The 18,160-nt window shown below is 32.3% G+C and overlaps 2 protein-coding genes across 4 annotated transcripts; both read right to left on the reverse strand.

Moving 5' to 3' along the window:
• Positions 1-1,144: 1,144 nt before the first annotated feature.
• LOC112797855 (pectin acetylesterase 8) lies at positions 1,145-4,951 on the reverse strand. Of its 2 annotated transcripts, none has more exons than XM_025840965.3 (13): positions 4,503-4,951; positions 3,282-3,428; positions 3,075-3,157; positions 2,825-2,954; positions 2,669-2,748; positions 2,500-2,586; positions 2,295-2,419; positions 2,164-2,224; positions 2,015-2,068; positions 1,866-1,943; positions 1,681-1,786; positions 1,461-1,606; positions 1,145-1,390 (listed from the first exon to the last, which is right to left on the reverse strand). In XM_025840965.3, the coding sequence occupies exons 2-13, from the start codon at positions 3,403-3,405 to the stop codon at positions 1,262-1,264; spliced, it is 1,203 nt and encodes a 400-aa protein (XP_025696750.1). In that variant the 5' UTR covers positions 3,406-3,428; positions 4,503-4,951; the 3' UTR covers positions 1,145-1,261. The 2 variants fall into 2 exon arrangements, with proteins under 2 accessions (XP_025696750.1, XP_072093944.1); XM_072237843.1 differs by lacking the exon at positions 4,503-4,951 and adding an exon at positions 3,873-3,956.
• A 4,181-nt stretch (positions 4,952-9,132) lies between these two features.
• Positions 9,133-15,293, reverse strand: LOC112797832 (pectin acetylesterase 8). 2 transcript variants are annotated; one of them, XM_025840948.3, is made up of 14 exons: positions 14,263-14,885; positions 13,889-14,062; positions 12,417-12,539; positions 11,667-11,788; positions 11,179-11,261; positions 10,957-11,086; positions 10,782-10,861; positions 10,598-10,684; positions 10,407-10,531; positions 10,272-10,332; positions 10,144-10,197; positions 9,989-10,066; positions 9,814-9,919; positions 9,133-9,730 (listed from the first exon to the last, which is right to left on the reverse strand). In XM_025840948.3, the coding sequence occupies exons 2-14, from the start codon at positions 13,966-13,968 to the stop codon at positions 9,459-9,461; spliced, it is 1,401 nt and encodes a 466-aa protein (XP_025696733.1). In that variant the 5' UTR covers positions 13,969-14,062; positions 14,263-14,885; the 3' UTR covers positions 9,133-9,458. The 2 variants fall into 2 exon arrangements, with proteins under 2 accessions (XP_025696733.1, XP_025696724.1); XM_025840939.3 differs by lacking the exon at positions 13,889-14,062 and having other exon boundaries at positions 14,263-15,293.
• Between the last annotated feature and the right edge of the window lie 2,867 nt (positions 15,294-18,160).

Below are 18,160 nucleotides of genomic sequence, written 5' to 3' on the forward strand. Positions count from 1 at the left end.
TACAATAAATATGTTTATTTTGTACCTTTTCATCTAATATAATCATTTCTAAGTAAAGAAACTCTTCTTCATTTGTGGGTGTAAGAATAGATGTTTATTACATTTAATGAGTTATTTATAAAAATAAATAAATTAATTATTGGGGTTATTAAGAATAAATTGTTTATAATGGTAAAATATAATAAATATAGGGATATGGATTCTTGTAGGTTACAAATTTGTATATATTTCTATTAGTGGTATATTTTTTTATATATTTTATTTTTTTGTTAATTTAAAAATAATAGTTGATTTGGTAAAAAATTAGTAGTTGATTCTAAAGTTTTGTCAAGTAAGCGATGTTGCTGACATGATATTAGCAGGAAGAGAGAAGTGCCTTAAGAGTAATAATGTGGGTAAACTTGTGTATTTACTTTTATATATTAAGAATAGAGGAAATAATAATTGATTTGGCAAAAAATTAGTGGTTGATTCTAAAGTTTTGCCAAGTAAATGATATTGCTAACATGACATTAGTAGACAAAGAGAAGTGACTTAAAAATAATGTAGATAAAGTTGTGTATCTACTTTTATATATTAAGAATAGATAAATAGATTAGTCTTTGCATACAATTCTGCTCTGGTAAGTGGTAATGGATGGATCACTAATTTAATTTAATTACATATCGTGTGTCTTCTCTCTCTTGGTATTTGATCAGATGGAATCCTTTTGTCTTCTGCGTTTCTCCTCTTACAAGAAGAGAGATTTTGCAGCACCGAGTTGATTTGTTTATTTACTCTTTTTGAAATATACAGCTAATCCCTATGTTTTGTATTTGCTTGTCTTTTTATTAGTGAAATGAAAGAATAAAGCTAACTATGGAATATTTGGATGCTGAAATGGCTAACTTACTTTGATTTCTTGATCACTGTAAGCTATGGTCGAAAACAAGAAGATGATTGAAACATTACTACTAAAATAAGGGATTTGAATTCTCTAAAGTTTGAATTTTACTTTAGAGAATAAAGTGTGATATCTCACCATTTATTTTATAAGTGAGATCAAAAATAAATATGAGAGAGAAACCATTCAAGAGTAGAAGATCACACTTTATCCTCTAAAGTATAAATTTTAAATTTAGAGGATCCAAATTCAAAGATAATATGATTACAAACGTAAAATATGATATATCATTAAGAGAAGATTACAACAATAATAACAGTTATTACTCATTACGTTGCATTATTTCCACAACTTTATGAAATATAAGATCATATATATCTAGAATTCAGGGTTGACTTTGACATTTAAGACGGGTTTACCACAAGTAGGGTTGCATGGGAAGGCACAATCAATGTGTTGAAAAGGCTTTCGATCATAAAACCAGTCACCAACAGCCTTAGCAATAGTCTGCAAATTAGTAATAAGATAAGCAAAGCAAAGCAAAAAGAAAGAGTGAGTGAGTGTTAGTAATACATACAGTATTTGCAAGCTGAGGTGCATCGGTTTTGAACCAAGACTCTTGCATTTCCGTTTGGCAGTGGATGTAGCAAGAATCTATGAACATTCCTTTTGATGGAGAGTTCTGCACCCCACTCAATGCCTTTATGAAATCCTCTCTAAACCCTGAACAAATCAAACACATTACTCATTATTAACATACACTCATACACACATTCATTGATTCTGTTCTTTTTCACCTTGCACAGCATCTAGTTGATCAGGTGTGCAATTGCTTATGTCATCTCTGCAGTTTTGCCAGCTGCCGTGTGGATCCGCCATGCCCGGTATCAAAATGTTTCTAATCTGAATGAAAATCACACAGATAATGTTGGGATCTTCCTACTATGATCAGCAATTTAACAGAATAATATGATCATGTCACCTGCCATGAGTCATAGGCCGCATTTACGACGAAAATGGGCGTGGCGATATCTTGTACTACATATTGTGGGAAAAAGCACTGCACTAGAAGCAGAGGTATCAGTGCTTGCTTCTTGCTTGCACAGTTACACAAATCAATCATAGACTTACCAGGCCAGCTCCATATTTTGAAGTGCAGGATTTAGACAAATACTTTGCTGATCCCTATGACAATGGACACCTCTTATCTTACTCATTATGGTGAAAAGTAGGGAAAATAAATTCAAAAGTTAAAGGAGGCCAAGAGTAGAGTAGAGTACATGTGTTTCAACAACTCCTTTGTAGAAATTTTCAATGCGCTTTGTTCCGGAGACATCTGGTCTGTTACACAACATATTTAAGCAAGTATCAAGTATGAAGAAGCAGAGCAAAACTAGGTAAGGAGTCATACAGATGGATAAAATAGCCGGCATCTGGCACGCATTTCACTCTAGCGCCATTTGGTAGGAAGGATTTGAAGCGATCACAGTTCAATATAGCAGCCAATCCTCCAGCAGAGCATCCAGACAGAATAGCCTGTGTAATAAGTAATTGAGTGAGTGAGTGAACCATAGAATATGAATAGCCTTAATGTAATGTGTGTGTCATTCTTTTACCTTTTCAGCATTCTCCATTCCTTTTGCAAGTAAATGCTTAATGACTGCTTCAAAAATTCTTGCTCCTCTGAAGTGCAGATTGTTTGTCTGATTTCACAATATAAATAATATCATGTCATAAAAATGTAATAGATTTTCCAAATACATTCAAAATTTTGAAAACACTTACTGGATCAACTTCTTCCACATCACCAGTAAATGATGATCCATCACAGTACCTAATCTTGATTCTGTTCCAGTTGTAGAAATCTGGAAACAAATGCATAACATTAACATAACACAATATGAATATGAATATGTGTAGTGTAACTCTGGATATACCAACCTGGATTATAATCTTGTTGGTTGTTAAGTATTCCATAAAATCCAGCCTGAGTATCCATTTGTTTGGATGAACCTAAGCGAGTGTCCTTGCGTTCAAGGCAAGAAGACACATCACTGCACCATCCTCCTCCCTATTAGCAACAAAACACAACTGCTTTAAAGTATGAGACTTTCACTTCAACTTAAATCATGCATTCATTTTCCTATTTTCCAAGCACCCTAACATTTCAATTTTTTCGGAAGGGATATACCTCAAGATGAACAATCCAGCTGTTAACACCTTCACCGGATCCCTTATCGAAGTGGTATGCCGGAGGACTACCATCCAAACAAACTGCACAGAAATGCTTAACTTGAATTTTCCAAACTAAATAAATACGACTGAAAATTAAAAACAGTTATAATGCTCAAGATCAAGATGATCCCTATAATCAATCACCAAAAACATTGTTTCTTACCGGCTCCTTTTGACTCTGCATCCTCCAAATAAGTTATTGGAACAAAACCAGATCCTTCTGACTTTATTAATAACAGTACACATACTAGAAGATTTAACCATTGCCAAATTCTTGATATCTCCATTCAGAAAAATCAAATAACAAAACCTATGCATTTGAAAACAAAAACAATGTGAGTTAAGTACAAGTATCAAGATACATACATAATTAACATAATATCAAACGATTTTGGCCAAAGTGAATTTTATATCATTTTTCAGCAATTCTCTTCTGCTCACCCTTGACCAAAAAATCAAAATTTTCTCATTTTAATGTCAGAAACCTATGAGTCAACCAATTTATATAGAACAAAAATCATTGACGACATCCTTGAATCATATATGAATAGCGAACGGTCATAGTTGGCACTTAGCAGAAAGATTTTTTGTTTTTTTTTGTTCTGGAATTTTAGAAATCCCCCTTCAGCTTTCTTGATGATTACAGAACATGGAAACAGAAAGGAAGAAAATATTACCTACACTTCCAATTTTTTATTGATGATATACAGATAAAAATTAAATATAAAGGAAAGAAAGGAATAAAAGAACATACAAGGAAAGAGAATTGTGGACAATATTGATATTGGAAGAATCACCAACAAGAAGATAACTACAGTATATTTTTCCTTTTATTGTTTGTTTGCAATGAAGATTATACATTTTAAATTCCTATTAATATGTCACGGGAAAAAGAAAATCATCATATCAATCAATATGATAATCTAAGAACCAACCAAACTTCAGCTCAACTGAGTACAGAAAAGAGAAAAAACTATCCCAGAAAACATAGGCTCCATTGATAATGATATTAATGCAAGTTAATAGAGGCACCCCAACTGCCACCTTTTTGCCACCAATGGAAAATACACAAGATAGAGCCATTTCTTCTATAATATGAGTTACTGTCACACCCTGCCCCTGCATGCAACCTCCTAACATATGCTAAAGCAAATATAGTTTTGTTTTCCCATTTCTTTTCATCGACAGTTTACCACCAAAGGAGCTAAATAAATAAGATTATCAATGTTTGCACCCCATTCAACAAAAACAAGAAACTCCTTTCAACCATATTAATATAATATCAACTAGAGAAAGAAAAAGAGAAAGAGAAGTATTATTGTGTAGAAAGCAAAGCATATATATGAGCATGAATATTGTATGAAGCGTTGGCAAGTAGATGGACCTGAAATGGGAGATGGGGTTGTGGAGCAATGTGAGTGAGGGTGGAGACTTTATACAGTGCTCCAAGCCTCCAACAGTGAAAGAGTGGAACTGAATGCTTATTGAAGTAAATGGTTAATGCAGTATGAAGAAAGAGGTCTTGTGAGGCAAAGTTTAATGGAATTGCAGGGAGTGTTTGGGCTTAGATTCTGGTTTTGGATTTTGTCTCTTTCTTATGAGTTGAGCTGTGACTGTGAGTGTATAGTGTCAAGTGTGAAACTGAAAGGTGATGTATGTTTTGCTCACTGCTCAGTTCACTTTGCCCAAACCAGAAGTGCCCAACATTCGTTACGAAGTGTTAGGGACCAGCAAATTTTGTAAGTTGTAGCCATCAATAGTGTATTTAATAGTGTGAGATTTTATCTAACGTGGAAAATCACTTATTTTTGTTTTGCTGGCTAAATGCTGGCCAAATTTTAACAATTCTGATGGCCCTAGACTTTTCTCATTACCACAGACAAACCACTAAAATAATTGTGTTATTTAATGCTTTCCTATAACAGTAGTGTATTTTATTCCTTTAACAAAGTTTTAATATAATTTATTAAACTCAATGAGCGTTCTAAACAAATTTATTCACACCCTTTTATTTTATTTTTATTTTTTGATGGCATCCTTTTATCTTTGTGTATAAAACAATAACATGTATGGGAAGAAGCAAAGAAAAAGCATGCACAGAATATAACTGCTCTTAGCTCTGACGGGTTATTAACTTGTTATTATGTAAACGGCGCCGAATAAAAACGAAGGCAAGTGGGTTTGCCATGGACCCATGCATGCTTCTTTTGAATACTTTTGTGCCATACATATTTGCTTGTTATCTACAATCTACAATTAAATAAGGGCATATTTGAATAAAATGTATACAAAACAAATGTACATATTTGTCAAGACTCAACAAGCTAAGATACTCTTAATAATATTGATTATGAAAACATCAACTTAGCTTGTTCAGATTTGATTCTTTTCATTGAATGAAGAAGAAAAAAGATAACATTATTGGTGTAAAACAACATATATACTTATATAAATTATAGACAGTAGAATATTATTTTCAAAAGTGGAGCCAATGACTTTTAATTAATTAGCACTAGAGTGTCACTCATGTAATATGCAAGGTGATAAATTAATGATAATATATAATATATAATATATTTTAATAAGTATTATATTAATTAGAAATTAATTGAAATATATAAATTAATATTAAATTTAATATTTTTTATTTAAAATATTTTATAGTGCAAAAATTTTTTATATTAAAATTATATAAAATTATATTTTTATTTGTTATTTTTATTTTTATATTTATTTTAATTCACGAACTTAGTCTTTTTATAAGTGTTTGTTTTTTTTGGATTGTTGTTGAAGTTATTTATTTTTTCTTCTTGTCATATATTTTTGTGAAGATGTATTGTCTGAGCTATTAATTTGTATGTATTTTTTTTTATTGGTTTTTTTTGTTTCATCGTATGTTTTTGAGTTTTTCATCTTAATATATACTTTGAATTTGTTTACTTTTTTTTTCAATCTCTTGATTATGTCATTTTCATCTGATGATATTACTATTTCTATAATCATTAAAAAATATAAATAATGTTATAATTAGATTTAACCAAAAAAAGACTTTTGGGGTGGTGGAAGGTATTTATTTACAATATATAGTGTTCTTGCTATTAAAGGGGTCTATCAAGGTATGTATAACTTTTAATATAAAAAGTCGAGTAGGCGGATTGGTGCGAATGGAGAAGAAAAAAAAATTAAATTACAAATATTTTCTGGGGATATCCATTTTTCTGGCGAAATGGATAAGGTATACCGACACAGTAGTATTTTGATACAACCCGAAAGGTTAAAAAAAGATTCAAAGGAATAAAAAAAAATTAAAAATTGGATCTCTGTCCAATGGATCACAATTATCAAGAAAAAGTATTTTGTTTTGGTTCGACCTGTAATTCTTCGTCACAGAAGGGGAGACGTTGTCCTATCTTTTCTATGGATGAGGTATACGCTAGACTTCAAAGAACACTAAATAGGGTGGATACCTACAAAAGATATTTTGATGCTCAAATCAGTAATAATTTAAAGAAGAAAGTGAGAATGACTTGAGTGAGTATTAAATTTCTCTTAACCTAATGTTACTTTATATAGACTGAATAGAGAATAAATATTTTGAATATGCTCAGTTAGCGAATCATAAGTTACGGTTGTGGTGAAAATCACAGTGTTATTCTCAACATTTGTTTTGACTATCTATTCTTAATATATAAAAGTAGGTGCATAAATTTATCCACATTACTTTTAAGACATTTCTTTTCTCCTACTAATATCATGTCAGCAATATTGTTTACTTGACAAAATTTTAGAATTAACCATTCGATTCTTACCAAATTAACTATTATTTCCAAATCAGCAAAAAATAAAATATGCAAATAAAAAACTAAAAAATACAATACAATAAATTTATAACCTACAAATACATTAAATTCATATTCCTATATTTATTATATCTTAACGTTATAAACAATACAATAAATTTATAACCCCAACAATTAATTTATTATTTTTTATAAATAACTCACTAAAGGTAATAAACATCCATATTACAAATGTCATAATAATAATATTATTAATCATAATAAATTTTACGTTATAAGTATTCAAATTCTACACTATTTAAACTACTTATATAAGTCTCTTATCACAATTTCTTCAAATAACATCAAATTTAGCACAAGAAATTTATTTCCGAACTACACATCTCAAACTTACTCAATAGAGTATCATTCTTTCATAGCAAAATGATTAGAAATTGAATAACTATCAAAGATCTAATGGCCATGCAATGAGAATCTGATGATCAGGTATGAAAAAAAAACTCACAACATGCATCATACATTCATACTTACTCAAATACCATATACCTAATGATAACATAAATTGAATATTGGAATAGGAAAAGATCTTTACAATTTTAGCAACTATAAACAAAATTGATAACAAATTTGGATGGAACTATATTGAATGTAAAAAATGTCAAAAGAAAGCATATAAAAAAATAACTACATTTGTGGCACATGTAATCAAATATCACGATATTCAACATTAAAATAACTCTATATACTTTTTATAATCTCATCTATCAAATTATTAGTTACTAACCCAATACTTATTTTAGGTTTAGAATTCAATTAAAGGTTTTAGATCAAAGTGTTACAGCAACTTTTGTACTATTTGATCGAAGGAAAAAACTTATTAGGCACAACTTCTTCAAATCTAATGACATTACAGAAAAATAATGACATTGAAGTACCACTCCATCAAGAGATTAAGGAGAACGAAAACCATACAAATTTAAGACACATCTTCGGAAGAAGAACATACATACAAAGATGGAACAAACAACACAATAGAAAGTGTATCAAACTCAATAATTCATAAAGAACCTACAACAGAAAAAAGAAAATAACAACTCTAACAACAACTAATAAAAAAAGGAAGACGAGCGTCACATAAGAAGACTAAATCCATCAACTAAAACAAATCTAAAAATTAAACCACCAAATAAAAATGTCACTTTGTACAACTCTAACATCCAAATTTTTTGTACTACAAATTATTTTAAATAAAATACCTTTTAAATTTAACTTTAATTTACACATATTTAATTTATTTATACAAAACATAACAATTTTTAATATTTATTATATATTATCATTAATTTACTACCTGCGCATCGCACGGATCTCATTCTAGTTTCATTGAATTGTTGGTGATGACGTGTGATAGAGTCATCATGCCGTTGTGTTAAGTGTTATCATATTTTTGAGTCATGGGTTGAGTTATAACTTTTTAGGGCCGATGTATAAATTTTATTGACCAAATTATAGGTAATAGATCAAAATTTGTTCTCTTAGTAATAGGCGACAATTATTGAATAATATTACCAAGTCATATGTAACAACATGAGTAATGGTTATTTATGAGTCATGAAAATTCTAACATTCTTTTTGACTTAATATTTCAAATATAGCTTGTATAGCTTGTAGCGACTGAATTATAGTAACCAGATAATATAGGATTATGACTCAATTTGCATTTGAAGCATACATAATATTAATCAGATTACTAAATGGGATTAGCACTGCCACCATAATTGTGTTGTCCACTAAATATATTTTGCTTCACTTCCTCCACAATATACACACAGAAGGTTTTACTGGATACGGGGATCTAATTAAGATAAGGAATGCAAGTGGATTTGCCTGTAGAAAGTGGTCCAAATAAATTAAAGCATGATTAGTGGCCTGGCCCTGCAATGTTGCTTATGACTTATGTGGCCTCTAATCTTCACTCACCAGTCACCAGACTAGACATATTGCATTATTATTCATCATCAACTCATCATTGAAAACTTGGGGACCTCATTCACCCTAAATAGTAAATACCTACTTTTTAAAAGAACATAACAAAAAAGTTTTTAATCCTAGAAACGAGGCCAATATAAGCTATGTATGGATAAGTATGGGCTAGTTTTGATGAGAAATCCATGAGTCTAGGGCATGTGTGTTAGAAAATAAAAAAGATAGTAATAATCTAAAAGAGGCCCAAATTTATTGTTCCATTTTATTAAAGCGTATATATAGCAGACTATAAGTAGTTGTGACATTCAACTAGTAATTACTATGCATGGAGACGGAAGAGTGCCTCCTTTCCTTGGCTGACTTGTTTAATAAATTACAAATGATATATTTTGCCGTTCACTTTGACGTGCAATAATAATAAATTGGTGAAAACTCACGTACAGTTATCTTTATTGATATTTAAGAATGTTAGAATCATCTAACAGTTTTTAACAGTTTTAAACTATTAACTTCACATAAAGACAACTGCACGTAAGTCTTTTTTTAATAAATGTCTAATCATCTGAGCGGTTGTTATCAAAGATACGGTTGTGGCAGGTGGGGTTGCAAGGGTAAGTGCAATCAATCTCATGGAATGGCCTTCTCTCATAATACCAATCTCCGACAGCCTTGGCGATTGTTGTTTTGGCCAACACAGGCGAGTCAGCTCTCATCCATGTCTCTTGGGTTCCCATTTGGCAGTGAGCATAGCATCCATCTATGAACTTCCCCCGAGCTGGCGTGCTCCCCACTCCACTCAATGCGCTCAAGAAGTTCGTCCTGAACCCTGATCATCATCATCACCATCATCACCATTATTATTCTTAGTAATACATTTTAACATCACTCACAATTCTTATGTATGTTCACCTTGCATTACACTGAGTTGAGCAGAAGAACATTTCTTAATATCAAGCTTGCAATCGCGCCATTGCCCGTGCGGATCAGCAACACCCGGTGCCAATATGTTCTTTATCTGAACACACAATAATCCTAATTAATTAACGCTTCCTTCTTCACCACAACACAATAACAACAATCTTACCTGCCATGAGTCATATGCTGCATTAACAAAGAAAATTGGTGTCCTGATCTGTGATACCACATTCTCTGGGAAGAAACACTGCATCATGAAGACATATGCATGAAATAATGACTCTCGCTCGCTCAAAATGAAAAATAAATGAGTCACAAACTAACCAGCCCTGGACTCAGTCTTGAAGTGCACGAGGCAGGCAAATTCTTCGCCGATCCCTGAGATAATCAACAAAAACACAATCAAACTCTGTCGGAGTAAATGGTTCATGGGAGTCAATCGAGAAACATACATGTGTTGCAACAACTTGACTGTAGAACTCTTGAATGTGTTGTGCTCCAGAGACATCCTTTCTGTTATGTTCAATCAATGAGGTAACAAGTTTCCATCCAATAAATAGAAAGAGAAGTTCAAGTAGGAAGCATACACATTGATGAAATAACCAGCATCTGAAATGCATTTGGCTTTAGCTCCTGCCGGAATTAGAGATCTAAAGCGATCGCATTGTAGTATTGCTGTCAATCCTCCTGCTGAACATCCTGAAAGAATAGCCTGTACTTACAATTTTCAATTAGCGAACCCCAATCATTTGGAACATAAATAAATAATGTCGCTTACATTTTGAGCATTTCTCATTCCTTTTGCCAGCAAGTCTTCAATGACAGCAACGAAAATTCTTCCTCCTCTGTAGTGCAAATTGGTTTTCTGATTTATTTATCATGTGCAAATCTCATCAGAATGGAAATTACAAAATAACAAATCTCATCACTTAGAACAGAATTTTCAATGTTGCAATTCTTACAGGATCAACTGCTTCGACGTCACCGGTAAACGATGAACCATCACAGTATCTAACCTTGATTCTGTTCCAGTTGTAGAAATCTGAAATATGCAGCACTTGTTAAGATCCATAAAATTAAAAAATGTTTGTGTTAATGAGGAGAAAGAATCAAAATTGTGACTAGTGAAGAATATACCTGGGTTAAATTTTTGCTTGTTGCTCAAATATCCAGAAAAGGAAGCTGTCTGATCCATTTTCTTAGATGAACCTAAGCGAGTGTCCCTGCGATCGAGACAAACAGAGGCATTGTTGCACCAACCTCCTCCCTGGAAAGAAAATGTCTCTTGAAGATCAATATCAAGAAGAGATCAAAGAAATCAAAAGAAGGAAACACGGTTTTAGTTGGTGAGTTTGCAACCTCAAAGTGAACAATCCAGTTGTTAATTCCTGCTCCAAACCCCTTATCAAAGTGGTAAGCTGGTGGACTTCCATCCAAGCAAACTGCACACAATGTTTAAACATCAATCTTCCAACTGTTATAAACAATTCAATATAGCTAAAACTATAAACTTCATGTGTCTTCCTCTGATATTGTGTGCTATTACTTGTTACATATGACATCTCTTGATTTATAATCACTGTTATATTTACAAGGGAAGTTAATGTCGAATATTATGAAATACTAGGATATATATATAGTGTCATACAGCATAAATCTCAAGGGGTGTTCTATATGATATTACTAAATTTTAAGAGATGTTAGTGCAGTAAATAATACTCCTTATGATCCCTTTTATTTGACATATAAATGTGGAGATATCTTAAATAGTGACAGGTGAAAATAAAAAAACAAATAGAGATGATCCTTTAACAGCCAAAGAACAAAAAGAAAGAAAAAATGCTCACCAGCGCCTTTTGGTACAGCACTTTGAACATAAGTGAGTCCTACATCAACCCCTTCTGCCTTAAGCAATAGAACTACAAAAACCAGAAGACTTAACCATTTTGCCATTCTTGTGCCCTTCATTCTGCATCAAATCCACATGGAACATGAAATATTTTAAATCCATATAACAATCCTTTTTTTGTGGGTACATCCATATAATCAATCTTAGAATCAGTGAACTATATTTTTATCTTGTTGGTGCCTGAAAGATTAATTTATTCAATAAACAATACCAGAAATCATGACGGACTGAGTCAACTGTTATTAGACTAAAAAAAATATTATATTACTGAGTTTAGCTGAGGCACATCAATGACCCTTTTACTGATAGTACCTAAAATAGAAAAGCCCACAAACTATGGCATTTTCATAGGGAAATAGATGAGGCAATAAATAAAATCACAAAAAAGCAAAGATATAAACTTGCAACCATCCCCTCAAAACTTATATAAGAAACCAAATCATTGATGTCATTCCAACCCAGCTGCATGTACTTTATAGATCAACAACCATCTTGTTCAGTAGGGAGCTAAACTCCAACAACATTTCCTCTATTCTAAAATTCCCAAAAATAGCCATAAACTCTCCTTCCAGAAGCAAACAGATAGATGTCCAAAATAAACACAATTAAAAACAACAAATAGGAGAAGTGAAAAGCAATAACAAAATGTAGAAAGTATATGGGTATGAAGCTGAGTTGATGTCAGTACCTGAAATGGAAGAAGATGGAGTGATGAATGGCTTGGAACAAGCTAAAGTGTGTTGCAATAATAAATGTTGAGCCCCCTGATGCCCCTTCTAACATGCTAGCTTTGCATTGGCAACCGACAACCCTTTGGAAAAATCAAATTAAAAAGTGGGCCTCTCTAATCTAATTGTTTTTAAAGTTGAAAGGACATATTGGAAACACCTTTTTTCTAATCACGGTTTAGTTAATTTATGTATTAAAAATTAAGATTATAAATTAAAAAAGTATATTAAAAATAAAAAAATAAATTTTTAATATACTTATTTTATGTTTATTAAAAAAATTTTTAAAATTTATTAGTAATAATTTTATTATGTATTTTAAAATATGTGTTAGCATTTTTTTTAAATATATAATAAGGTGAATCGACTTTCGTTGCATGGATTTGCGTGCTAATAATGATACCAAACTAGGCATCTTTCTCTTAGATTTCACAAACGTCTTTTACAAATATAGCATGAGTGGAACTTTTGCCACACTTTTTTACTTTTTCTCCTCTCCTTATTTGATTTGTTTATTTATTTTGGCATATCCTTTTTCTTTTCTTAGCCTATGGCTGGATTGACATCTGTAAAGTCGTGTAAAGATGTTTCCGAATAGCAATCAAATCTAAGGTTTCTTAATGCAACGAACTTCCTTAATCTTGAAATAAAATCTTAAACTAAAATGCATGACTAATATTTGATATTCTAATGTACTGCAAAAAAACACTTCAAAATTTGATTATTTTCTTATGCTTTTATTCTCATAATATTATTCAAATCTAAATTGATAGATAAAAAAAAAAAAAACACAGAGACATAGTGAGTAGAAAAGAAAGAACGCGGAAGAGGGTTATGTTACCCTGCATTATTATTAATTTGTTATTCTATTCCTTCAGGTTTGACCATGTTGTTGACAGTTGAGCATGGGACATTTGTCGGTGAATTCCTTAATAATATATAATACAGTATACACTTAGGATTTCATATTTGATGCATGCATCCATCGTTGTCCATTTGACATGACATCATCACCATCACCGACTCTCTCTCTCTCTCTTTCTCTCTCTCTTCATCACATTCTAAGCTGTCATCCATTGACCTTTCTTCTCGATGACTTGTTATTTTTATTCTGTTTTGTAATTTTTAATATTTTTATTTTAAATATTAAAAACAATTAATAAAAATTTATTTTATATTATATATACAAATTTAATTTTAATATATTTTTAATTAAAATAATTTTATACATGAATTTAATTATGAAAAAGTATAAGAAGACAATGAATTTAATGAACAATGTGAATAATAGAATGAAAAAAAATTAAAATCAGATGATAATTAATTTAATTAATTTTTGGCAATTCCCCAATTTAAATTAAAAAAATTCAAACAAGAACAATTAGATCAGTACTTCGAAGCCTTTCTCTCCCCTATTCTCTTCTCATCTTACCGGTCCGTTCCATTAGGAACACCAGCCGTCACCCAGAACACCAGTCGATGCCGTTCTGCCAACCACGAACATTTGAGCATCCCCCTTTACGCACGTTGCATCATTCACGTAGCCCTCCACACATTGACCGTGCAACCCATCCTCCCCAGCTGGCTGGTTTCACCGTGACAGCATCTTTATCCGCGACATACAGGAGACAGATGGTTGTTTTAGTGAATAATTGGATAATCATTTTTTGTTCTTTAAAGTCGGATGTTCATTTCTATACGTAATCGGTTGATTATTATTATTATTAGTTATGTAGATAGTTAGTTTTTGTTACGACGCGAGTGCGACAGACTAGGAAGCTAGGGCGGTGGTGGCAGGATACGTACCAGCGTGGGAGAGAGTGGAGAGCCAAGCACCAGAGACGCGCAACCGAAACGAGGAAGGCGACACGGGATGTCGGCGGATGACACAGCGCACCGAGAAGGAGACGTCTGTCCGACTTATTGGCTGCCGACGACAAAGACAGACACATGTGAGAGAGGTGGGTGGACTGGGTCGAAGCTGATGAACATTGCTGAGGGTTGGATGGTCAGTGAAAAATATCGGAAATGGCTACCGTCTGGGGAGGAAAAAGAATTTGATGGCGAAACTGTTTATAATTAGGATTTTGATAGTTGTTTTTGTAAAATAACTAAATGAGAGCTTTTGAATTTAAAATAATTTATAAAATAGTATTCATTTTTTACTTCTATTAAACCAAATAACCAGCTAATTATTCACATCGTCAAAATTTTTCATTATTTTTTGACAAAATTTATAATTAAACAATAATATAAAATATTTTACATAATTAACGCATTAAAATTATTACACTCGTCAAAATAATATAAATATCATTACTCAAAACCTTATCTATTACATATTAGAGCTATTGGTCCCAAACATGCGCTAGGATGAGTAGGATCACCATATAGCCGAAGAAAATAATTAAAAAAGGGTAAATAATATAGGCACTAATAAGTTGCGTAAACAATTTATATAGTGAATTAGTGACAAGAGCTGTGTAGCATGGTTTGCAAAGATAGTCTAAATTTAGCTAAATTAAAAGACAATTTGATGATGACCACATAAAAGTGATAGATGAAATGAATGAGTTAATTAAGAAAATCATTAATTTAAAATTAATAAAGAAAAAAATTTATCGATGCTAATTAAGAACAATTAGAAAATGACTTGAAATATACTAGAGTTATAAATTTCACCTATTTTTTAATTGTCATGACTCATGAATGTTGAACAAAATTCTATTACTCATTAGTTCCTTGATTAATATATATGATATAATAGTTAAAATGTTAATATAACTAAATTTTTCTCTCAAAATCATGCAATTTTGAATGGACTTCTGCGTAATGCATGTGAATATATAAATAAAATAAATGTGGAGAAGAAGAATGGAGTAATGTGCGGTTTCTTAATTTCCTCTGGCAATGTATTTGGGTGCTACTTCAACACATGAACCAACAGAAGACCAACTAAGAATGTCGGCCCATCACAAATCCTTGTCCCCTCATCTCTGTGTACCAATAAAGGATTTTAGAAATGCAAATAAACTCAAACTAACGGTGCTAAAATTTTATGTGGTTAAAGCCTATGGTTTTCAGGGTATAATTAATGAGTCTGCCTATATATATAATCAGTCATTAGATAATTCTATATATTTAGCAGTTCGATCGATCAGCTGATGGTTTGGACAATTTTTATTAAAATAATTTCCCCAATTAATTAGCTTGTTGATTGTTACGAGTGTCGGCTAATCTAAGCATGTGGATTTCTTTTTTTTTTCAATTTGCTAATTGTGTGCTACTATATATATGCACATTATTGCATAATAATGCTAGCTAATAATAGGGGTCAGTTAGTTGGTGAGTTAATATAAAAACAAAGCTTTGGCATAAAACAAAAACAAGTCCCTAACATTTCTCCTTAAACTGTATGTAAATAAACATGATGAATTCTAGTACCAATTACTTGTTGTAAAATGACAATACAATCCTCACTCAAAAGATAAGGATTACAAAGGAAACAAGTCTTCCCAACTACCCTAATTATTGAAAGGACGAGATCGACGAAATATATATATAAACTACTTGAATGGTGATGGTTCGATATCGATGGAGAGAGACCTCCCTAACAAAGCTCTTTACATACAGCTTATAGTGCATTGTGTACAAATGGAAAAAAGCATATTAATTTGGTTTGAAAGCTTATATGTGATTGTGCACCAAATTTACAATTAATTAGTAGTATGCAGGGCTAGAAGTGAGTCAGGTTAGTTCATAAGCCAATTTGAGCTCGACTCGTTAATAGTTGGATAAGCTGAGTTCGTGAGCTGATGAGCCAAATTTAAATCTGAAATTGAGCTTATAAATTAAATAGATCAAACTTAAACTTGGATAAGATAAGCTCATTAACTCGTGAGTTAGTTCAATTATATATATATATATATATATATATATATATATATATATATAACATAAATTAAAAATTCATAATTAATAGATACATAATATATAAAATTAATATTTTTATAATTTATTAATATAGAATTATATAAATTATGTTCTTGTATGGATACCTTGAGGGAGAGCTCCGTCTCTGGGAGTCGACACCAAGTTGTTACTTTTGGTGCCGACCTTTGCGTTTTGTGGTAATCCGAGCTTTACTCCAAGAGGGTGTCCAATCACATAGAACTTTGAGTAAGAAACCGGGGGGGCGGGGGTGTACCTGCAAAGACACTCCGAAACTTAAGTCAGTATTGAGAATTCAATGTGTCTTTTTTTAGGATGGAAGATCGTACCTTTTATGGGTGAAAATGTACTAGTCCGTTATGCTTCTGCTTTATTGCCTGTATTAAAGAGCAATAATGCTAGGTTGGATGTTTCGCTTTTTGGAAAGCAGTCCGTTAAGCTGAATTATAACATAAGTTGCCGATTAATGATGTTTGAATGCTGATTAATAACTGTAACGCCGATTAATAGCGTAAATTGCTGAGTTATGATTTGTAATGCTGATCTTGTAACGGTCCTGATCATAGTCCCCAAGCTTAGCCTGAGAGTAAGTTTTAGTGAATCAGGTTGAGCTTTAAATGAAGCATAAGTCGACAATTACATGTTACGTCGGCGATATGTGTTGGACCTGAAGCCCCAACTCAAGATGTTTTATTAAAAAGGGTTAGTAAAAGAAAAGATTTATTAAAATGTAAACAGTTTTTAAATGAAGAGAGAGAAGTAATGATGACATTAAGTGCGCTGTCATTTCCAAGACTGCTCTTTGGGCGGTTGATGTGACTGAGAAGTGGGTTATTGTTTACTGAAGGGTTTTTGTAACTTATTGGTAATTGTTACTGGAATACCAATAGTGTAGCATCATTTTTGAGTTTGTGAGATAAAGTTGTCAGTGGAATTTTCCAAGGGGAGAAAAATGAGTAAAAGAGGTATGTGAAAAAATTTTGTTTCTGCTTCTTCACTGAGTTTCTTTTCTTCTTCCTTCGTTTCTGTTTGTTGCTGTTGATAGGGTTTGAGAAGGATAAGAATGAGAGGATGGACTGGTCTTATGACTGGGTTAATGAAGATGTTAGGAGTCGTATGTCATTGTTCTTGGATCATGGAGGTGTAGATGAAGTGGATAAGAGTAAAGTTGTTAGGTATGGCTCTGGAATTTGATTGGAGCTACTGCCTTGTTCTGAAAGTGATAGGTTTTTCATAGGGGTGAGGGGTTTGAACACTTTTTATGTATAGTTGTGTTCTTGAAGAGTTGAAGGTTAAGCTTCCATTTAGCGATTTTGAATGTCAGGTTTTGAAGCAGCTGAACTGTGCCCCATCTCAGCTCCATCCGAATGGGTGGACTTTTCTTCGTGCATTTGAGATATTGATGGAGTTTCTCGAGGAGGCTCCTACGGTGGAGTTGTTTTTCTCCCTGTTTCAAGCAAAAGGTGTTTGGAAGGGGGTGTGGGTGAACTTTAACAGTTCTCCAAGGTTTGCTGTATTCAGACTTTACAAATCCTCCTTTAAAAATTTTAAGGAAATGTATTTGAAAGTAAGAAGTGTTGAGGGTGACTTCCCATTTTATATGGACGAGCATTTTGGGGAGAGATTTTCGATCTGGTGGTGCTCGGAGCCACATAATATTTTGGGACCAGAGGTTATAAGTGCAAGGAATGAATGTATCATTGAGTATTTAGTTGAGGCTATTGATCGGAACGAGTTAATTTCGGTGTTTGAC

Source organism: Arachis hypogaea, chromosome 1 (genome assembly GCF_003086295.3).
Source record: "Arachis hypogaea cultivar Tifrunner chromosome 1, arahy.Tifrunner.gnm2.J5K5, whole genome shotgun sequence".
Taxonomy (NCBI): domain Eukaryota; kingdom Viridiplantae; phylum Streptophyta; class Magnoliopsida; order Fabales; family Fabaceae; genus Arachis; species Arachis hypogaea.